We start from the raw sequence: 23,254 nt of genomic DNA on the forward strand, positions 1-23,254 counted from the left end.
CTTGGGGACTCTGTCGCGCTGCCCACAACAGCTGCTTTCTGTTTGGCCGCAGGTTCCAGAAAACTCCCTCAAAGAGAGACCCGAATCTTCCATTACGTACGATGCAAATTCTACGGCTGGAAAGCACGAGGGTAGAAAGGAAAAAGTTGCTTTCTTTTTGCTCTGCTCTCGATTGCGCGGTGGAAACTCGGTCTCCACGGGAACGCGCCTCCCGGCAGCGGTCGCCAGGGGCGGGGCTCAGGGCGGCTCCTCCCCCGGGCTGCAACTGTTCCCAGGCTGGGGGGATTGCCCTCACCCCTGAACTTTCCTCTTCTCGGACGCCCTCCTTTTCTGTTGTCCCTTCGCGCCCCAAACCACAACCTGGAGCGCACTCGCCCGCGCGGGCTGCAGCAGGGACGGTGCGCCAGGGGCGCAGGCCCTAGAGTCGCGTGCGCGGCCCCTTTTTCCCCTCCCCCCCCCTCCCCGGGCCCACCCCCGGGCCGCGCTGATTGGGCAGGTAGGGACTCTGCCCAGCGGAAAGTTTTGGGTGCCGGGAGGAAGTTCAACCTTTGGGAGACTCCAAGAGAGCAGCTCCGGGGTCGGCGGGGGTCTGGGTGGCCATGGAGGAGCCCCCTGTGCGAGAAGAGGAAGAGGAAGAGGACGATGAGAGGGACGAGACTGAGGACGAGGAGAGGGACGAGGCTGGGCCCGAAGGGGCGCTGGGCAAGAGCCCCTTCCAGCTGACCGCCGAGGACGTGTATGACATCTCCTACCTGTTGGGCCGCGAACTTATGGCCCTGGGCAGCGACCCCCGGGTGACGCAGCTGCAGTTCAAAGTCGTCCGCGTCCTGGAGATGCTGGAGGCGCTGGTGAATGAGGGCAGCCTGGCGCTGGAGGAGCTGAAGATGGAGAGGGACAACCTCAGGAAGGAGGTGGAGGGGCTGCGGAGACAGGACCCTCCGACCAGCGGGGAGGTGAGTGTTGGGCCCAGAGCGCCTGCGGGGCGTAGGAGGGCGCCTACTAGCAGGAAGACACCTTCTCTTTTCTTTTCTTTTCTTTTCTTTTTTCTTTTCTTTGCCTTTCCTTTCTTTTCTTTTCTTTTCTTTTCCTTTTTTTTTTTAAAGAGATGGGATCTCGCTGTGTTGCCCAGGCTGGTCTCAAACTCCTGGCTTCAAGTGATCCTCCAGCCTCAGCCTCCTAGAGTACTGGGTTTACAGGTGGGAGCCACCCTGCGGGGCCAGAATCTGTATTTCTAACGAGTTCCCAGTTAATGCTGATGCTGGTGGCCCCGGGACCAGTTTGAGAACCTTTGACCTAGAGCAACAAACACAATTTTTTTTTTTTTGACACAGGGTCTTGCTCTATTGCCCAGGCTAGAGTACAGTGGTGCAAACATGGCTCACTTACAGCCTTGGCCTCCTAGGCTCAAGCAATTCTCCTGCCTCAGCCTTGCGAGTAGCTGGGAGTACAGGCATGTGCCACCATGCCTGGCTAACTGTTTTGATGTTTTGTAGAGATGGGGGTCTCACCGTTACCCAGGCTGGTCTCAAACTCCTGAGCTCAGGGAATCCTCCCGCCTTGGCCTCCCAAAGTGCTGGGATTGTGGATGTGAGCCACCACACTTGGGCAAGAAACACATTTTACCTAAAGAGAAATTAGTGCGTATGACCACAAAAAGACATAGACAAGAAGATTCCGAGCAGCTTTAGTCTCAACTGCTGAACTGGAAACAATCTAAATGCAACCCAGTTTGAGTTTTGAAATCGTGATATATGGAATACTGTGCAACAGAAAAAGAACAGGGTGCTGATACACATAGCAGTGTGAATGAATCTCACAGATGTTACATTGAGAGAAAGAAGCCAGGCACAAAAGAGAAACTACTGTAGATTTTTTTTTTTTTGAGTCAGAGTCTTGCTCTGTTGCCCAGGTGTAGTAGTGCAGTCACGTGACCTCGACTCACTGCAACCTCCACCTCCTGGGTTCAAGCAATTCTCCTGCCTCAGCCTCCTGAGCAGCTGGGATTACAGGCGCTTGCCACCATGCCTGGCTAATTTTTTTTTTTTTTTCTTTTTTAGTAGAGACGGGGTTTCGCCATTTTGGCCAGGCTGACCTCAAACTCCTGGCCTCAAGTGACCCACCCACCTCAGCCTTCCAAAGTGCTGGGATTACAGGCGTGAGCCACCGTACCCGGCCTAGGTTTTTTAAATTCTTGTCGAAACTCATTAATGTTATGACCTACTAGCAGGTCTCCAGCCACAGTTAAAAAAAAAAAAAAAAAAAGCTGCTGTAAGTGGACGATGTCTTTTTTAATCCTCACACTATTACTGTTTTACAAAAATGAGGCACAGAACAATTAAGTAATTTGCCTAAGGACTTAACGGCAAGTAAGAGGTGAAGTCAGGATCTTCATTCAGAGATGCTAGTCCTAAATACTCCATCCTAAAATACAGACATTTGACCTTACTTGTTGTACTAACATTTGATGAGTGACTGCAGTGACTGATGCTAGGCTCTGGGGCTATGGAGATAAAGTAGACAAGGTGCCTGCCCTCAAGAAGCTCACATCTAGTGGGAGAGGCCAGACACACAGTCCTAGAACCAGGACACAAGTATACAAACCGGGCCAGGCGCAGTGGCTCACACCTGTAATCCCAGCACTTTGGGGGGCCGAGGCAGGCAGATCACTTGAGGCCAGGAGTTCGGGACCAGCCTGAGCAACATGGTGAAACCCTGCCTCTACTAAAAATACAAAATTAGCTGGACCTGGTGGCACACGCCTGTAATCCCAGCTGCTCAGAGGCTGAGGCACGAGAATCACTTGAACCCAGGAGGTGGAGGTTGCAGTGAGCCGAGATCGTGCCACTGGACTCCATCCAGGGCGACAGAGCAAGACTGTCTCAAAAACAAACAAACAAACAAACAAAAACCAAGTATACAAACCAAGGCTGGGCGCGGTGGCTCACGCCTGTAATCCCATCACTTTGGGAGGCCGAGGCAGGCAGATCAGGAGGTCAAGAGATCGAGACCATCCTGGCCAACATACTCCGCGTCTACTAAAAATACAAAAATTAGCTGGGCATGGTGGCACGCGCCCATATTCCCAGCTACTCGGGAGGCTGAGGCAAGAGAATTGCTTGAACCTGGGAGGGGGAGGTTGCATTGAGCTGAGATCATGCCACTGCATTCCAGCCTGGCAACAGAGCAAGACGATTTTGTCTTAAAAAAAAAAAAAAGTATACAAACCAAGAAGTAAGCCTGGAAAGAACAGGAACGAGTCACCAAAATTCACAGGGAAGTGTGAAGTTTCCCAGTAGCTTCCCTGGTAACTTTTTTTTCTTCTTATTATTAATTGTTATTATTATTTGCCTCATACCTTCTCTGACCCCGGTAGTTTATTTCACCTATTCCTAAGTGATGGTGACAATTGTATTTCTAGATAATATTCTACTTTAGTATCTGTCAAGTGACATGGTTAAGTGTGATGACTTGTAGCCTGGCTTTTGAGAGTCAAGGAAAGTTGAGTGACTTGCACAGGATTGCTCAGCCACATTCTGTGTTATTTTTGCCTCCATCTCCGGGCACAAGAATATGGAGGAAGTCCCATTATGAGCTAAGAATAGTGTGGTGTGCACAGGGGCTGGGTACTTCCCCATATGGGGCAAAGTGGACAAGTTTCATCAGGCGGCAGATGAGATGGCATATTTTCTTCCCAAACTGCAGCCTTAAGAACTGGGGTAGGGAAAAATGCATGAATCAAGAAAATGAATGTTTAGTGCCACTAGATAGTTCACAAAAATATGCCTTGTTTTTTCCTTTGTATGTTTTGAGACAGGGTCTCACTTTGTCACCCAGGCTGGCATGCAGTGGTTTGAACACTGCTCACTGCAGCTTCAGCCTCCCTGGGCTCAGGTCTCCCACCTCAGCCTCCCTAGTAGCTGAGACCATAAGCGTACGCCACTATGGCCACCTAATTTTTGTATTTTTTCTAGAGATGAGGTTTTCCCATGTTGTCCAGGCTGGTCTCAAACTCCTGGGCTCAAACGATCCACCCGCCCTAGCCTCCCAAAGTTCTGGGATTACAGGAGTGGGCCACTATTCCTGACCTCTTTTTGGTTTTTTAAATTGTAGTAAAGCTGGGTGCGGTGGCTCATGCCTGTAATCCCAGCACTTTGTGAGGCCGAAGTGGGCACAGGTCACCTGAGGTCAGAGTTCGAGACCAACCTGGCCAACATGGTGAAATCCCATTTCTACTAAAAATACAAAAAATTTGCTGGGCGTAGTGGCAGGCATCTGTAATCCCAGCTACTAGGGAGGCTGAGGCAGAAGAATTGCTTAAATCTGGGAGACAGAGGTTGCAGTGAGCTGAGATCATGCCACTGCACTCCAACCTGGGCAACAGAGCAAGACTGTCTCAAAAGAAAAAAATAAAATAAAATAAATTGTAGTAAATACAAGTAACATAAAATTTACCATCTTAACTTTTTTTTTTTTTGGAGATGGAGTTTTGCTGTGTCGCCCAGGCTGGAGTGCGGTGGTGCAATCTCAGCTCACTACAAGCTCTGCCTCCCAGGTTCACACCATTCTCCTGCCTCAGCCTCCTGAGTAGCTGGGACTACAGGTGCTCGCCACCACGCCCAGCTAACTTTTTTGTATTTTTTTAGTAGAGACGGGGTTTCACCGTGTTAGCCAGGATGGTCTCGATCTCCTGACCTTGTGATCCGCCCGCCTCAGCCTCCCAAAGTGCTGGGATTACACAGGTGTGAGCCACTGCGCCCGGCCCATCTTAACTATTTTTAAGTGTACAGTTCAGCTGCATGAAGTCCATTCACACTGTTGTGCAGCCATCACCACCATCCGTCTCCAGAACTCTCTTCAGTTTGCAAAAGTGAAACTCTAACGTGTTAAGTAACAACTTCTCCTTCCCCTCCCCCAGCCCCCAGTAACTACTTTTCTACTTTCTGTCCCTCTGAATCTACCTGTTGTAGGTTGTTCATATCAGTGAAATCATGTACTTGTCTTAAGTGCCTGGCTTATTTCACTCAGCATAATGTCCTCAAGATTGATTCATGTTGTGGCACATGTCAGAATTTCCTTGCCTTTGAAGGCCGAATAATACTCTGTTGGAGGCATATACCATACTTTGTTTATTCATTTGTTGATGGACACTTGTTTATCTATTCATTTGTTGATGGACACTTGGGTTGCTACTACTACCCCTTGGCTGCTGTAAATAGTGCTGCTGTGGTGAGAGGCCAAGGCGGGTGGATCACATGAAGCCAGGAGTTTGAGACCAGCCTGGACAACATGGTGAAACCCCATCTCTACTAAAAATACAAAATTAGCCAGGCATGGTGGCACACACTTGTAATCCCAGCTACTCAGGAGACTGAGGCAGGAGAATCGTTTGAACCCAGGAGGCGGAGGTTGCAGTGAGACAAGATCATGCCACTGCACTCCAGCCTGAGTGACAGAGCAAGACTCCGTCTCAAAAAATAAATAAATAAATAAATAGTGCTGCTATGAACATGGGTGTGCAAATATCTCTTCAGGCCCTGCCTTCAGTGCTCCGGAAACATACACAGAATTGGAATTGCTGGATCAAATCGTAATTCTATTTTTAATTTTTAAAAGAATGGCCATGCTGCAGGCACGGTGGCTCACACCTGTAATCCCAGCACTTTGGGAGGCCGAGGTGGGTGAATCACCTGAGGTCAGGAGTTTGAAACCAACCTCGCCAACAAGGCAAAACCCTGTCTCTAATAAAAATACAAAAATTAGCCAGGCATGATAGCGGGCACCTATAATCCCAACGACTCAGGCAGGAGAGTCGCTTGAACCTGGGAGGCAGAAGTTGCAGGGAGCCAAGATTGTGCCATTGCACTCCAGCCTGGGCAACAGAGACTCCATCTAAAACATATATATATATAAAAAATAATAGGCCGGGCGCGGTGGCTCAAGCCTGTAATCCCAGCACTTTGGGAGGCCGAGGCGGGTGGATCACGAGGTCAGGAGATCGAGACTATCCTGGCTAACATGGTGAAACCCCGTCTCTACTAAAAATACAAAAAACTAGCCGGGCGTGGTGGCGGGCGCCTGTAGTCTCAGCTACTTGGGAGGCTGAGGCGGGAGAATGGCGTGAACCCGGGAGGCGAAGCTTGCAGTGAGCCGAGATCACGCCACTGCACTCCAGCCTGGGAGACACAGCGAGACTCCGTCTCAAAAAAAAAAAAAAAAAAAAAAATAATAATAATAATAATAATTTAATTATATAGAGTTGCTTGCAAAGGTTGCATCTTTTCTTCCAGGTGAACCTGAGCCCAAACAAAATGGTGGTTGACTTGACAGATCCCAACCGACCCCGCTTCACTCTGCAGGAGCTAAGGGACGTGCTGCAGGAACGCAACAAACTCAAGTCGCAGCTCCTGGTGGTGCAGGAAGAGCTGCAGTGCTACAAGAGGTGGGCTGTACTGCCTGGAGGGTCCTGCACCCAGACCTGGCCCAGAATTCCTTGCTAGGTTACATATTTGTTTTTTGGGTTTTGTTTTTTGTGTTTTTTTGAGATGGAGACTCACTCTGTCGCCCAGGCTGGAGTGCAGTGGTGCGATCTCGGCTCACTGCAACTTCTGCCTCCCGGGTTCAAGTGATTCTCCTGCCTCAGCCTCCCGAGTAGCTAGACTACAGGTGCCCGCCACCATACCCGGCTAATTTTTTGTATTTTTAGTAGAGACGGGGTTTCACCATGGTCTCGATTTCCTGACCTCATGATCTGGCCGCCTCGGCCTCCCAAAGTGCTGGGATTACAGGAGGAGAGCCACCGTGCCCAGCCCGTATTTGTTGTTATATGTTCATTCAACCAATTCATTGAAGATCTAATATGTGTCAGACACTGTGCCAGGCCCAGGGGCACCGCAGTGAACAAAACGAAGAGAGTGGAAATCCTTGCTAGTCCAGTGCCAGAGACAAGCAATCAACAAGGAAACCCAAAATAAACACGTGGGGATGGTGGCAGGTACTCTGAAGGAGACACAAGACCATGTGGCCAGCAGTGACGTGGGAGGGGCAGGGCCTGTCTTAGAGGGGTGGTCAGGACAGACCTCTCTCGGCAAAGATGAAAAGGAGGCAGCCCTGTAAAGATTTGATGGCACGGCCGGGCGCGGTGGCTCAAGCCTGTAATCCCAGCACTTTGGGAGGCCGAGACGGGCGGATCACGAGGTCAGGAGATCGAGACCATCCTGGCTAACACGGTGAAACCCCGTCTCTACTAAAAAATACAAAAAACTAGCCGGGCGCGGTGGCGGGCGCCTTTAGTCCCAGCTACTCGGGAGGCTGAGGCAGGAGAATGGCGTGAACCCGGGAGGCGGAGCTTGCAGTGAGCTGAGATCCGGCCACTGCACTCCAGCCTGGGCGGCAGAGCGAGACTCCGTCTCAAAAAAAAAAAAAAAAAAAAAAAAAAGATTTGATGGCACAAAAATGGAGCGGGAAGTGCAAAGACCCTGCGGGTGGGAACCAGCTTGGCTAATTTAAACGGGCCTAAGAAGGCAAAACCAGGAAAGCCAGGGGGAAGATGGTTGGAAAGAAACTAGGAGTGTATGCCTAGTTTCTGCCTGGTCTTCCTGTTGGCTGCAGGAAGGAGCTTTCACTTTATTAATTTATTTTTTTATTATTATTATGGTTTTTTTTTTTTGAGACAGAGTCTTGCTCTGTCGCCCAGGCTGGAGTGCAGTGGTGCAATCTCAGCTCACTGCAACCTCCGTCTCCGGGGTTCAAGCGATTCTCCTGCCTCAGCCTCCGGAGTAGCTGAGACTACAGATGCCCACCACCACGCACGGCTAATTTTTTGTATTTTTAGTAGAGATGGGGTTTCACCATGTTGGCCAGACTGGTTTTGAACTCCTGGCCTCAAGTGATTCACCTGTCTCAGTCTCCCAAAGTGCTGGGATTACAGGCATGAGCCATCCCGCCTGGCCGAGCTTTCACTTTATTGTGAGTGTAATGAGAAGTCATTGGAAGGTTTTGGTTTGTTTTGTTTTGTTGAGACAGAATCTTGCTCTATTGCCCAGGCTGGAATGCAGGGGTGCAGTAACAGCTCACTGCAACCTCGACCTGCTGGGTTCAACCAATCCTCTCACCTTGGCATCCCGAGTAGCTGGGAACACAGGCATGTGCCACAATGCCCAGCTAATTAACCTTTTTTTTTCAGAGACGAGGTCTTGCTATGTTGCTCAGGCTGGTCTCGATCTCTTGAGCTCAAGTGATCCTCCCACCGTGGCCTCCCAAAGTGACGGGATTTCAGGTGTGATCCACTGCACCTGGCCACTGGAAAGTGTTTGTTTGTTTTGAGACAGAGTCTTACTCTGTCACTGAGGGTGGAGCACAGTAGCACAGTGACATGATCACGGCTCACCGTAGCCTTGACCTCCCCAAACTCAGGTGATCCTCCCACCTCAGCCACCCAAGTAGTTGGGACCACAGGTACATGCCACCATGCCCAGCTAATTTTTGTATTTTTTGTAGAGACAGGGTCTCACCATGTTGCCCAGGCTAGTGTCAAACTCTTGGGCTCAAGTGATCCACCTGCCTCAGCCTCCCCAAAGTGCTGGGATTACAGGTGTGAACCACCGCACCTCGCCATTAGAAAGTTTTGATCAAGAGAATGACAAGAGGCCAGTCTCCATTAAAAATACAAAAATCAGCTGGGCATGGTGGCACATGCCTGTAGTCCCAGCTACTCGGTAGGCTGAGGCAGGAGAATCACTGGAACCTGGGAGGCAGAAGTTGCAATGAGCCAAGATTGTGCCTCTGCACTCCAACCTAGGTGACAGAGCGAGACTCTGTCTCAAAAAAAAAAAAAAAAAGCAAAAAAACAGTTGGGCGCGGTGGCTCACCCTTGTAATCCCAGCACTTTGGGTGGCCGAGGCAGGCAGATCACAAGGTCAGGAGTTCGAGACCAGCCTGGCCAACATGGTGAAACCCCGTCTCTACTAAAAAATACAAAACTTAGCCAGGCATGGTGGCAGGCACCTGTAATCCCAGCTACTCGGGAAGCTGAGGCAGGAGAATCACTTGAAACCAGAAGGTGGAGGTTGCAGTGAGCTGAGATTGTGCCACTGCACTGCAGCCTGGGTGAAAGAGCAAAAACTCTGTCTCAAAAACAAAATGAAACAAAAACAAAACCAAAAAAGCCTGGTGCAGTGTTACATCCCAGCACTTAGGGAGCCTGAAGCGGGAGGATCACTTGAGCCCAGGGGTTCGAGGCCAGCCTGGGCAACATAGCAAGACCCTGTCTCTAAAGAGAAATTAAAAAAACAATAATAAGGAAAGTTAAAAAAGACTGCAGTGGTACCACATACAGAATAGATTGTAGGACAAGCAAGAGAGGCTGTAAAAAAGCTGTTGCCATAATCACATTGGGACTCGTAGCTGTTTCCATTTGTGTTATTTCCCAAAATGTTTTCCTTTACATAGGTATTTTTTGAAAAGGGGGCTCTATAGTCAAATAATCATGAGAAACACCGAGTTAAACAAAGCATGTTTTCTTATAGGTAGAGGAAGGAAAAGCCAGAGAAATACAAATGTCACGTTAGCTAGTATTTATTGATGCTCACCATGTGCCAGGCACTCTGCTGAATGTATCCCAAACATCATTTCAATTAGTTCTCACAGCAAGACTGTGAGTAGGGGTGATGTTATCACTATGGTGAGCTGAGGACCAGAGAGGTGGGCACCTGCTTAGACGGTGGTGGCAACAGCGGTGATGTGACCTCAGACAGTGTGACATCAGAGCCTGTGCTTTTAATTAGCACGCCGCATTTAGATCATGACAGCTTGGAATTAAGGACGTACCCTGATCAAAAATGAAACAAAGCCCAAGTGATACAATTCTTTACATTCCTTAAATGTAGCATCTTTAAGAGAGCAGAGATACAGCAGAAGCATTGTTAGAAGCCAAATTTATTGTCTCTCTTTTGCTAAGGCTGGAACCGTGTTCATGGAAAGATCTTTGTCTCATTTAATAAGTAGTTCAGGCACAGGTAGTTAAAAAGAGAAACTGCCAAGCTGCTGGTGTCATGAGCAGCTTGTTAGTGGGCAAAACCACACACTTTCTAGTTTTGAATTCTCAGAGAACAAGAGACGTACGCTTTCCATCTGGCACAGGCCAAGAGAGGCAGGATTCGGCTTTGTCTCTAGTGTTAGATATTCTAGGGAAGCCAGCATGCCAACTGAGATGTTCTCATGGCAACTGCATCCATTCGAAGGTACAAACTCATACAGATAATATACTGGTAATAAATTGTGATTACAGCTGGGCAAGGTGGCTCACACCTGTAATCCCAGCACTTTGGGAGGCCGAGGTGGGCAGATTGCCTGAGGTCAGGAGTTCGTAATCAGCCTGGGCAACATGGTGAAACTCCGTCTCTATTAAAAATACAAAAATTATTAGCCAGGTGTGGTGGCGCACGCCTGTAGTCCCAGCTGTTCGGGAGGCTGAGGCAGGAGAACTGCTTGTACCCAGGAGGCATAGGTTGCGTTGAGCCAAGATGTGTCACTGCACTCCAGCCTGCGCGACAGAGCGAGACTCTATCTCAAAAAAAAAAAAAAAAATTGTAATTCCAGGGAAATATGGTAAGTTGCTTCCAAAGAGAGCCACAGCAGTATTTCCCACCTTGCGTACCTTTTGCCCTTTTGCAGTGAGACTTTGCCACTCCTTTCATCAGGAGGTGGATTCTGTGTTCCCTCTCTTTGCATGTAGGCTGGCTCTGTGACTTGCTTTGACTGCGAGAAGTGGAAGTGACGCTTCTGGGGTTAAGGTGGTAAGAGGCCTTGCTTCTGTTTCTGTGCTCTTAGAATGCTGCCTTGAGACCACCATTCTGTGAGGAAGCTCAAGGTGGAGTCCCATGGAGAGGTCATGTGAAGGAGAACCAGGGCGCACCTGCTGACAGCCCCAGCTGTGCACAGCCCTCTGCCGATGCCCCACTGAACACAGCCAAGTGGGCAGCTCAGGCTAGCAGGAGGACCACAGAGCCAACCATAAGAAGCCAGGCACAGCAGTGTGCACCTATAGTCTCAGTGCCTATAGTCTCAGCTACTTGGGAGGCTGAGGCAGGAGAATCCCACGAGACCAGGAATTTGAGGCTTCAGTGCCTGTGAATAGCAGCTGTACTCCAGCCTGGGAAACACAGTAAGACCTGATCTAAAAAAAAAAAAAAAAAAAGCCAATTATAAGAAAGGGTCATCATTGGAGATTATGTTACGGTTGTTTTTAGTCACCAAGTTTAATTTATGTAATAATAGATCATGGAAAAATGGAAATTTTAGATGATGCTTCTTGTTAAACCACTATTATAATAAGTATCTATAATAAAATATCGGCTGGGCGGGCAGCTCACACTTGTAATCCCAACACTTTGGGAGGCCAAAGAGGGTGGATCACTTGAGGTCAGGAGTTCAGTCAACACCAGCCTGGCCAACATGGCAAAACTCTGTCAATACTAAAAATACAAAAATTAGCTGGGTGTGGTGGCGCACACCTGTAACCCAGCTACTCAAAAGGCTGAGGCACAAGAATCACTTGAACCCAGGCGGTGGGGGTTGTAGTGAGCAGAGATTTTGCCACTGCACTCCAGCTTGGGCGGTAGAGTGAGACTCTGTCTCAAAAATAAAATAAAATTAGAATAGAAATAATATGATATTTTATAATTACAAAAATTTAGGCCGGGTGCGGTGGCTCATGCCTGTAATCCCAACACTTTGGGAGTCTGAGGCAGGAGGAACACTTGAGCCCAGGAGTTTAAGACGAGCCTGGGTGATGGATCAAGACCCTGTCTCAAAAAATTTCTTTAAAATTATTGATATTAAGTAATGAGTGGGCGCAGTGGCTCATACCTGTAATCCCAGCACTTTGGGAGGCCAAGGCAGGCAGATTGCCTGAGGTCAGGAGTTCAAGACCTGTCTGGTCAACATGGTGAAACCTCGTCTCTACTAAATATACAAAAAAATTAGCCAGGCATGGTGGTGTGTGCCTGTAATCCCAGCTACTCAGGAGGCTGAGGCAGGGAAATTGCTTGAACCAGGGAGGTGGAGGTTGCAGTGAGCTAAGATCGCACCACTGCACTCCAGCCTGGATGACAGAGCAAGACGCCATCTCAAAAAAAAAAAAGTAAATCATAAGAGCCTACTCTTTGCAAAACTCTTTTATGAAGAAGGAGGGCAAAGTATGAATCCTGCCCTTTCACTCTCACGCTGAAAGAGGTATCTTTGTCAGCTCAAGTTGCCACGAAATACACAGTGAGCCACTGAGCCCCGCCAGGAATTTTTATTAAAGACACACAATTCAGCCAGGCACGATGGCTCACACCTGTAATCCCAGCACTTTGGGAGGCCCAGGCGGGCAGATCACTCGAGGTCAGGAGTTCAAGACCAGCCTGGCCAACATGGTCAAACCCTGTCTCTACTAAAAATACAAAAAATTAGCTGGGCATGGTGGCAGATGACTGTAGTCCCAGCTACTCGGGAGGCTGAGGCAGGAGAATGGCATGAACCCGGGAGGCGGAGCTTACAGTGAGCAGAGATCGCGCCACTGCACTCCAGCCTGGGCAACAGAGCAAGACTCCGTCTCAAATAAATAAATAAATGAAAATTTAAAAATTAAATAAAAAAATAAAAATACACAATTCGGTCCACAGCAAGGGGACAACACCATGGGGATAAATTTACCAGTGGGCACTGCAACCAAACGCCTAAGTGGATGTGACGAGTTGTACTGTGCCATAATTGAAATGTTTCATTTTGGTCAGGCTTCTTATGGTTGCAAGTGACAGAAGTCCAATTTAGACTAGCTTAAACACAAAAGGAAATTTTTTGGTAACATAATTGGGAAGGAGTTGGGTGCAGTGACTGGCTCATGCCTGTAATTCCAGCACTTTGGGAGGCTGAGACAGATGGATCACTTGAGGTCAAGAGTTTGAGACCAGCCTGGGCAACATGGTGAAGCCCATCTCTACTAAAAAAACAAAAATTAGCCAGGCGTGGTGGGCGCCTGTAGTCCTAGCTGCTCAGGAGGCTGAAGCCAAAAGTTCAAGACCAGCTTAGGCAACACATTGAGTCTCCGTCTCTACAAAAAATTAAAAAATTAGCTGGGCATGGTGGCGCATGACTGTGATACTGGCTGCTTGGGAGACTGAGGTGGGAGGATTACCGGAACCCAGGAATTCAAGGTTACAGTGGGCTGTGATCATGCCACTGCACTATAGCCTGAGTTACAGAGAGACTCTTATCTCAAAAAAAAAAAAGAAAGAAAAAAAAAAGGAAGGCCGGGCACAGTGCCTCATGCCTGAATCCCAGCACTTCAGGAGGCTGAGTCGAGCAGATCGCTTGAGGTGAGGAGTTCGACACCAGCCCGACCAACATGGTGAAACCCCGTCTCTACTAAAAATATAAAAATTAGCCAGACATGGTGGCATATGCCTGTAATCTCAGCTGCTCAGGAAGCTGAGGCACGAGAATCGCTTGAGCCTGGGAGGCAGAGGTTGCAGTGAGCCAAGATTGTGCCACTGCACTCCAGCATGGGTGATGGAGCAAGACTCCATCTCAAAAAAACAAGAAAAGAAAAGAAAAAAAAAAGAAACATTGCAATGGTTGGAATCAGGGACTTGGTGCCTCTTTCTCTCCTCTTTGCCTTTCTTTGCTTGTGGCCTCATTATTTTGCATTACAGACAAGCCTCCTCTGAATCTTAGGAAACAGACTTCTGGCAGTCCCAGTGGAGTAAGAGAAAACGTCCTTCTTCTAAATTCTGTACATCAAGTCCAGGGAAATACTCTGGCCCTCCTCAGGCCAGATCTCAATATTCCCTGACTGCAGTATCAATCAGTATAAATTTAGCTCTTGCCAGGCACGGTGGCTCACGCCTGTAATCCCAGCACTTTGGGAGGCCAAGGTGGGTGGATCACCTGAGGTTGGGAGTTTGAGACCAGCCTGACCAACATGAAGAAACCCCATCTCTACTAAAAATAAAAAATTAGCCAGGCATGGTGGTGCACACCTGTAATCCCAGCTACTTGGGAGGCTGAGGCAGGAGAATCGTTTGAATCCAGGAGGAGGAGGTTATGGTGAGTCGAGATCACGCCACTGCACTCCAGCCTGGGCAACAAGAGTGAAACTCTGTCTCAAAAAAAAAAAAAAATCTAACTCTTATCACCATCTGACTTACAATTTGTACTTTTATTTTACTTGTTTCTTTATTGACTGTTTCCTTCTCCCACTGGAATATAGATTACTTGAGAGAAGATATTTTGTCTATTTTATTTAGAGACAAAATAGTTCAGAGACAAAATATGTATTAACCACAGTAGGTAGCTTAATAAATATTTGTTGAATGTTAATCACTATGTATTATCTTACATAATATCTCAATCCTTTGAGGTAGGTACTATTATTAGACTCATTTTATAGATTAGGAAGCCAAGGCTTAAGTTAGAGAATTTATACACAATCATGTTCCTAGAAAACCGAGAAGCTTGCAGCAGTAGCCAATGCAATTAGGTAAGAGAAAGAAATAAGAGGCATCACATTGGAAAGGTAGAGGAAAGATTCTAATTTTAAACAGAATTTCTCTGACTCTAGTTCTTTCAACCATAATATTACTATCATCATCATCATTAAGACCCTTTATTTTCAGAGCTGCACAGATAAGAGGTCTGTAATAAAAGCCAGGCTCAGTGGTTCATGCCTGTAATCCCAGCACTTTTGGAGGTTGAGACAGATGGATCACTTGAGGTCAAGAGTTTGAGACCAGCCTGGGCAACATGGTGAAGCCCATCTCTACTAAAAATACAAAAATTAGCCGGGCATGGTGGTGGGCCCCTGTAGTCCTAGCTACTCAGGAGGCTGAAGCAGAAGAATTGCTTGAACCCGGGAGGCGGAGGTTGCAGTGAGCTGAGATGGTGCCACTGCCCTCCAGCCTGTGCAACAGAGCAAGACTCCAACTCAAAAAAAAAAAAAGGTCTGTAATAAAATAATCCATTTATTTTTTTGCCCCATTTCCCAGTGGCCTGATTCCACCAAGAGAAGGCCCAGGAGGAAGAAGAGAAAAAGATGCTGTGGTTACTAGGGCCAACAATGCTGGCAGGAACAAGGAGGAGAAGACAATCATAAAAAAGCTGTAAGTGTCACCTTGCTGCCCCCCGGTCCTGCTGAATAATAACTCAAGGAAGTAGTTGGGGGCAAGAAGAGGCTGGCCAGCTGCCCAGGGCAGGTGGGGAGCTGCCTCCACTCGCCCGGTTGTGGTGCTGCAGCTCATGGGAAAACTCAGTGCCAGTTTATTATAATGATATCTGCCAGGCAGTAGCCTAGGCACTTGGCATATATTCATCAAATCATCACAGTGACCCTACAAGGTAGATACTATTTTACAGGTGGAGAAATAGCTACTGAGAGGTAAGGTAATTTGCCCAAGGTCGCACAGATGGTAAATAGTGAAGTCAGGAACCCAAGGAAATCTGGCTTCTACACGCTACTGCCTCCCTGTGATGTTTGACCAGGCTGGGTGCATGGCTCACACCTGTAATCTCAACAGAGATTACAGGAGGCTGAGGCAAGAGGATCACTTGAAGCCAGGAGTTTGAGACTAGCCTGGACAACAAAGTGAGACCCCATGTCAACCAAAAAGAATTTTTTTTTTTTTTTTTGAGACGGAGTCTCGTCCTGTCGCCTAGGCTGGAGTGCAGTGGCACAATCTCAGCTCACTGCAACCTCCATCTCCCGGGTTCAAGCAATTCTCCTGCCTCAGCCTACTGAGTAGCTGGGATTACAGGCATGCACCACTATGCCTGGCTAATTTTTGTATTTTTAGTAGAGGCGGGGTTTCACCATGTTAGTCTGGCTGGTCTCGAACTCCTCGTGACCAACCTGCTTCAGCCTCCCAAAGTGCTGGTATTACAGGCATGAGCCACTGAGCCTGGCCAAATTTATTTATTTATTTATTTATTTATTTATTTATTTATTTATTTTAAATTAGCTGGTATCATTTGTCAGTCTTTTGGCTGAGATCAAGTGAAGTTAACTGGGTGTGGTGTCCTGCACCTGTGGTCCCAGCTAGTCAGGAGGATGAGACTGGAGGATTACTTAAGCCCAGGAGTTCAAGGCTACAGTAAGGTATTATCACTATTATCACATCACTGCACTCCAGCCTGGGTAGCAGAGCGTGACTCTATCTCAAAAAAAAAAAAAAAAAAAAAAAAAGAAAAAAAAGAAGGAAGGAAGGAAGGAGAGAGAGAGAAAGAGAGAAAGAGAAGAGAGAGAAAAGAAAGAAACAAAAAAGAAAAGAAAGAAAACAAAAATGATAATAACGAGGTGATTATTGTGAAGGTTGCAGTGAGCCAAGATCGTGCCATTGCACTCCAGCCTGGGGGACAGAGTGAGACTTGAAAAAAAAAAGGAATAACCCAGGCCTTCTTTCTCAGGGACAGGACCTTGAGGATCTTGGGAGGGAGCAGGGGGCAGAGGGCAAAGGGCAGGAGCACAGGGGAGAACACCTCTGGCCCAGCAGCAGCAGCAGCAGCTCCGGAAAGAACCAAAGGAAGAGGCAGCCAGGCATGTAGCTTCCGGAGAGCAAAGTCATGGTTCTTCCTCTGGGGGCAGTGGTTCATGTGAGCTCAGTATGGTGGACAAGGAAATAGCAGTTTTCTTCCCAATATTACTCAGAGGCTGTTGGTTTGAGGAGATAAAGCAGGACTGGGGAAAGGAAAAGATAATTCCCTATACCTTAAGATTCACCATAGCTAAGCCAGGTGCAGTGGCTTACACCTGTAATCCCACCACTTCAGAAGGCCGAGATGGCTGGATCATTTAAGGTCAGGAGTTCGAGACCAGCCTGGCCACCATGGTGAAACCCTGACACTACTAAAAAATACAAAAATTAGCTGGGTGGTAGTGGCATGCACCTGTAATCCCAGCTACTCAGGAGGCTGAAGCAGGAGAATCACTTGAGCTTGGGAGGGGGAGGTTGAGGTGAGCCAAGATGGTGCCACTGCACTCCAGTCTGAGCGACAGTGAGACCCTGTCTCAAAAAAAAAAAAAAAAAAAGATTCACCATAGCTCCCACTTAGTGAGCATTTCTATGTGCCAGACACTGAGCTGAGTAAACATCTACTCAGGAGGTCCGTTTTACAGATGGGCAAACTGAGAGAGAAGATCAGTGACTTGCAAAGGTTACACAGCGGGTTGGTGGTGGTGAAACTCAGACCTGAAGCCGCATCTATTTACCTCCTAAGTTCATTCGCCCTTAACCTTGGGCTACGTGGAATCTTCAGCAGGAAAAACCCCTTTCCAGAATGTTTCCTGCTGCACACAGTGATGCCCGGGAAATGGAATCAAGAGTCAAACTCGGCCGGGCGCAGTGGCTCACGCCTGTAAACCTAGCACTTCGGGAGGCTGAGGTGGGAGGATCCCCTGAGGTCAGGAGTTCGAGACCAGCCTGGCCAACATGGTGAAGCCCTGTCTCTACTAAAAATGCAAAAATTAGCCAGGCCTGGTGGCAGATGCCTGTAATCCCAGCTACTTGGGAGGCTGAGGCGGGAGAATCGCCTCAGCCCAGGAGGCAGAGGTTGCAATTGAACTGAGATTGCACCACTGCACTCCAGCCTAGGCAACAAAACAAGACTCTCAAAAAAATAAAAATAGGCTGGGCACGGTGGCTTACACCTGTAATCCCAACACTTTGGGAGGCCAAGGCAGGTGGATCACCAGGTCAAGAGATCGAGACCATCCTGGCCAACATGGTGAAACCCCATCTCTACTAAAAATACAAAAATTAGCTGGGTGTGGTGGCACATGCCTGTAGTCCCAGTTACTTGGTAGGCTGAGGCAGGAGAATCGCTTGAACCTGGGAGGCAGAGGTTGCAGTGGGCCGAGATTGCACCACTGCACTCCAGCCTGGGCAACAGAGCAAGACTCTGTCTCAAAAAAATAAATAAATAGATAAAAATAAATAAATAAATAAATAAAAATACAAAATTAGCCAGGTGTGGTGGTGGCCTCTGTAGTAATTCCAGCTACTCAGAAGGCTGAAGTAGAATAATCACTTGAACCTGGGAGGAGGAGGTTGCAGTGAGTTGAGATCTCACCCCCGCACTCCAGCCTGGGTGATAGAGCAAGACTCCATTTCAAAAAAAAAAAAAGAAAAAGGGGAGTCAATGTCGTCTTGCTAACCAGAATAGAACAGGAGCAACAGGCAGTTTCAGCCTGGCTGTGGGGAATGCCCAAGGACCTCTCCCTGTCCCACTTGAGACCACTCCTCTTGAATGAGCCCATGTCCCAGCATTGGAACATGCTATGCACTTTCCCCTCATGTCTGTGCACCGGGGTTGATCCCATAGTTCTTCAGATGCTGCCTCTTATACCAAGAGTGAGGTGCCTGTGTAAAATTCAGATTCTCAGAAATCAAGTAATCCCAGCACTTTGGGAGGCCAAGGTGGGTGGATCACCTGAGGTCAGGAGTTCGAGACCAGCCTGGCCAACATGGAGAAACCCCGTCTCAAATAAAAATACAAAATTAACCAGGCGTGGTGGCGGGCGTCTGTAATCCCAGCTCCTCAGGAGGCTGAGGCAGGAGAATTGCTTGAACCCCGGTAGGCGGAGGTTGCGGTGGGCCGAGATCTTGCCGTTACACTTGAGCCTGGGCAACCAGAGTGAAACTCTGTCTTAAAAAAAAAAAAAAAAAAAAAAAAGTTTTCAGAACAGAAGACCATGGTGACTGGAACAGGGAAGAGAATGAAGGCAAGATTGGAGAGGTGGGAGGGGCTGGGTCACCCAGGGCCACCTGGATTCTGGTGCTGACTGTGGGTTTTATTCTAGGTGCATTGGGAAGATACATTGGATGGTTTTAAGCTGGAGAGTAACATGACAGTATTTACATATAAAAAGCTCACTCTGATTGCCTTGTGGAGAAGGGTTGGGAGACAGGGTCAAAGCAAGGCCAAGGTGGGTGTTTCTCTTTTCTTTTTTTTTTTTTTTTTTTTTTGAGATGGGGTCTCACTCTGTCACCCAGGCTGGAGTGTGGCGGCTCGATCTCAGCTCACTGCAACCTCCGCCTCCCAGGTTCAAGTGATCCTCCCACCTCAGCTTCCCGAGTAGCTGGGACCACAGGTGTTCACCACCACGCCCAGCTAATTTTTGTATTTTTGGTAAAGATGGGGTTTCTCCATGTTTCTCAGGCTGGTCTGGAACTCCTGAGCTCAAGCGATCCGCCCGCCTCAGCCTCCCAAAGCGCTAGGATTATGGGCATAAGTCACTGCACCCAGCTTAGTGGAAGTGTTTCTTCCACAAGGAAGGGTCTTCTGAGGTAAGATCATGAAAGAGCACCTCCACCCAGGTGTCAGACCTGAAGGTATTCATTTAGGACGTTCATTGGCTATCTCGTTGCAAATCAGGCTTCCAGAAGGCATAAACTGCTGGTTTCTTTCAGCGTCCTTCTACGGGAGCTTAGGACACCTAAGTGGAGTTTGAGCCTGATAGGGCAAAAGTGAAGTGTGTGTTCTGTGCATGAGCTAGCCTGAGGACATGTGGCTAGTGGCCAATGAACGTGAGGCCACCCTTTCAGGTTCAGATAAACTTAATGAGCTACTAGAATGAATGAGTGAATGAATGAATGAATGAGTGTTTTTTTTGTTTTGTTTTGTTTTTTTGAGACAGAGTCTCACTCTGTCGCCCAGGCTGGAGTGCAGTGGCGCGATCTCGGCTCACTGCAAGCTCCGCCTCCCGGGGTTCATGCCATTCTCCCGCCTCAGCCTCCTGAGGCAGCTGGAACTACAGGTGCCCACCACCACGCCCGGCTAATTTTTTGTATTTTTAGTAGAGATGGGGTTTCACCGTGTGAGCCAGGATGGTCTCAATCTCCTGACCTTGTGATCTACCCGCCTCCGCCTCCCAAAGTGCTGGGATTATAGGTGTGAGCCACCGCACCCGGTTTTTTTTTTTTTTTTTTTTTTTGAGATAGGGTCTTGCTGTGTTGCCCAGGCTGGAGTGCTGTGGCGCAATCTCGGCTCACTGCAACCTCTGCCTCCCGGGTTCATGCAGTTCTCCTGCCTCAGCCTCCTGAGTAGCTGGGATTACAGGTGTGCGCCACTGTGCCCGGCTAGTTATTTTTTTTTTTTTTAGAGATGGGGGTCTCACTATGCTGCCCAGGCATGTCTCAGACTCCTGGGATCAAGTGATCCTCATCTCTTGCCTCAGGCTCCCAGAGTGATAGGATTACAGGCGTGAGCCACAACGCCTGGCCTAGACATATTTTTGAGTCAACAGTTGCAAGAGCTACTTAGAAACTTTACAGGGGGTTCTGCACCCCTTGCTTTGTACCTTCTGCTCGCCCTGACCCCTCTCTCTCCACACCAGGTTCTTTTTTCGATCGGGGAAACAGACCTAGATCTAAGGCCACAACTAAGGCTATGGCTCTGATTCTGGAATGACAACCTTCCAAGATGCCTGGCAAAGCCACCTCTCTGTGCCACACAGACACACTGGGCCTGCGTATTCATTTCCCCTTCAAAGCAGACTGAGGAGGGAGGAGACAAGGTTCTCTTGGCATCACTTTCTCCCTGACTGCGGAACTAGACACCTTTGAAGATTTGGCCTGGGCCAGTGAAGCAGAAATCAAGAAAAACAGAAGGGATGTGTGGGGGTTGGGGCCCACTTCCTGCTCCTACGTCAACCCCCAGGGCCTCCTGCGTGCAGATGCATGTCCTATTCATCTGCTCCCAGGGATGACCGTGGCCTTCAATGTTTAGCAGAAAGGAGAAAAGAAAGCAGGAAAATGTGCTATGGATATTCCAGTGGTGACTTCACTGATATTTAGTGAATATTTGATTTAGCCAACATGCCTTTCTTTATGTGATTTTGTATTAAAATAAAATGACTTTTATACTTTCTATAGCTTATCCAGAGTGGTCTCTTAGTTATGATGGTATACATGGTGGTGTATATGTGTATATGTCACATATATACATTTCATTGTATAATGAATCAATTGCATTCATTGAATCTAAGCAATAAACCATTATTTGGTGTCGCTATGAAGGGAAAGATTGCTGCAAACTAAAATGTTAAGAAGCTATTGATTTTAGGACTCATCGTGATTTCAGAGGTGTTAAGATGTGAACAAAATGCATTTAGGAATCAATGAAACAGAGAGTGGGTGTCTGCACTTTGCAAAGGAATTAATGAGGCTACCGCACCCATTCCGTGAGCCTGTCCTCTTAGTAAATAACAGTGGCTTACTCAGTGTGTTTCACCTGCTCTGTGGCTTATCTCGTTCGTTCCTTATAACCTGGGTAGATGGGAACCGGTACTGGTGCACCAGTTTATAGATTTTTTTTTTTTTTTTTTTGAGATGGAGTCTCTCTCTGTTGCCCAAGCTGGAGTGCAGTGGCGTGATCTCAGCTCACTGCAAGCTCCACCTCCCGGGTTCACGCCATTCTCCTGCCTCAGCCTCCCAAGTAGCTGGGACTACAGGCTCCTGCCACCACACCCGGCTAATTTTTTGTATTTTTTAGTAGAGACGGGGTTTCACCATGTTAGCCAGGATGGTCTCGATCTCCTGACCTCGTGATCCGCCCACCTCGGCCTCCCAAAGTGCTGGGATTACAGGCTTCAGCCACCGTTCCTGGCTTTTTTTTTGAGGCGGGGGACAGAGTCTTGCTCTATCGCCCAGGCTGGAGTGCAGTGGCACCATCTGGGTTCACTTCAACCTCTGCCTCCCAGATTCAAGCGATTCTCCTGCCTCAGCCTCCCAACTAGCTGGGACTACAGGCATGTGCCACCACACTGGGTTGATTTTTGTATTTTTAGTAGAGACGGGGTTTCACCATATTGATCAGTCTGGTCTCGAACTCCTGACCTCATGATCTGCCCACCTCGGCCTCCCAAAATGCTGGGATTACAGGCGTGAGCCACTACGTCCGGCCAGTTTATAGGTTTAGAAACAAACTCTGGCTGTTGAGCTAGGAAGCAGCTTGCACAGGAGGCAAATGCAGGCCTGTTTCCAAGGCCCGGGCTGGGAGCTGCCAAGCTCTATGGGTCCAGAGTCACTGGCAAGTCTTAATATTAATAATTTAATATTAATAATTTACTGTATACCTTGCTGCATCATTCTAAATACCTTTCTGATGCTGTCTCACATACCTTTGTGGGATGGGGATCACTATTGTCCTTGGGGTCCTCCCAAGGGGGTTAAGGCATAATGGGTGAAAAGACTTGTCCAAGGTCCTCAGCTAGAAAGTGGTAGAAGCGGGACTTCAGCCCAGATACAAAGTCCACACCCAGGCTTCAAGCACTCTGCCTTCCAGGAAGAGTTGGCAGTGTTTAAGAGTCTAGTCCAGGCCGGGCGCGGTGGCTCAAGCCTGTAATCCCAGCACTTTGGGAGGCCGAGACGGGCGGATCACAAGGTCAGGAGATCGAGACCATCCTGGCTAACATGGTGAAACCCCGTCTCTACTAAAAATACAAAAAAAAAACTAGCCGGGCGAGGTGGCGGGCACCTGTAGTCCCAGCTACTCCGGAGGCTGAGGCAGGAGAATGGCGTGAACCCGGGAGGCGGAGCTTGCAGTGAGCTGAGACCCGGCCACTGCACTCCAGCCTGGGCGACAGAGCGAGACTCCGTCTCAAAAAAAAAAAAAAAAAAAAAAAAAGAGTCTAGTCCAGAACACTGTTTCGACAGTATCGTTAGATCAGGGCTCCTGATCCCCAGAACCCCGTGTAACACTGCAACCCTGGCCAGGGATAGTGGTTCAAGCCTGTTATTCCAGCACTTTGGGAGGCCAAGGTGAGAGAATTGCTTGAGCCCAGGAGTTCGAGAGCAGCCTGGGCAACATAGTAACACCCTGTCTTTACAAAAAAATAAAAAATTAGCCAGGCATGGTGGTGAGCACCTGTAGTCCCAGGTACTGGGGAGGCTGAGGCGGGAAGATGAATTGAGCCCGGGAGTTTAAGGCTGCAGTGAGTTATGATCACACCACTGCACTCCAGCCTGGGTGACAGAGTGAGACCCTGTCTCCAAATATATAAATGCTCCCCTGCCTCCCTGTGGGGATAGATAGGGTGAGAGAACCCACTCCGAAAGAAATGCTAGGTTGGCCGGGCGCGGTGGCTCAAGCCTGTAATCCCAGCACTTTGGGAGGCCGAGATGGGCGGATCACGAGGCCAGGAGATCGAGAGACGATCCCGGATAACACGGTGAAACCCCGTCTCTACTAAAAAATACAAAAAAACTAGCCGGGCGAGGTG

At 48.4% G+C, this 23,254-nt stretch overlaps 1 protein-coding gene across 1 annotated transcript; it reads left to right on the forward strand.

Moving 5' to 3' along the window:
• The first annotated feature begins 599 nt into the window (after positions 1–599).
• Positions 600–20,901, forward strand: LOC105495449 (Rab interacting lysosomal protein like 2). Its single transcript, XM_071070852.1, has 4 exons — positions 600–953; positions 6,288–6,439; positions 15,027–15,140; positions 20,369–20,901. The coding sequence occupies exons 1-4, from the start codon at positions 600–602 to the stop codon at positions 20,397–20,399; spliced, it is 651 nt and encodes a 216-aa protein (XP_070926953.1). The 3' UTR covers positions 20,400–20,901.
• Positions 20,902–23,254: the final 2,353 nt, after the last annotated feature.

The sequence above is a fragment of the Macaca nemestrina genome, chromosome 10 (assembly GCF_043159975.1).
Source record: "Macaca nemestrina isolate mMacNem1 chromosome 10, mMacNem.hap1, whole genome shotgun sequence".
Taxonomy (NCBI): domain Eukaryota; kingdom Metazoa; phylum Chordata; class Mammalia; order Primates; family Cercopithecidae; genus Macaca; species Macaca nemestrina.

What these genes read in the sequence shown, in the direction of transcription:
- LOC105495449 (XM_071070852.1), top strand. Translation starts at nt 600, where the DNA reads ATGGAGGAGCCCCCTGTGCGAGAAGAGGAAGAGGAAGAGGACGATGAG. An exon ending in ACCCTCCGACCAGCGGGGAG is followed by an intron (nt 954 to 6,287) that starts GTGAGTGTTGGG and finishes CTTTTCTTCCAG; the next exon opens with GTGAACCTGAGCCCAAACAA. An exon ending in GAGCTGCAGTGCTACAAGAG is followed by an intron (nt 6,440 to 15,026) that starts GTGGGCTGTACT and finishes CCCATTTCCCAG; the next exon opens with TGGCCTGATTCCACCAAGAG.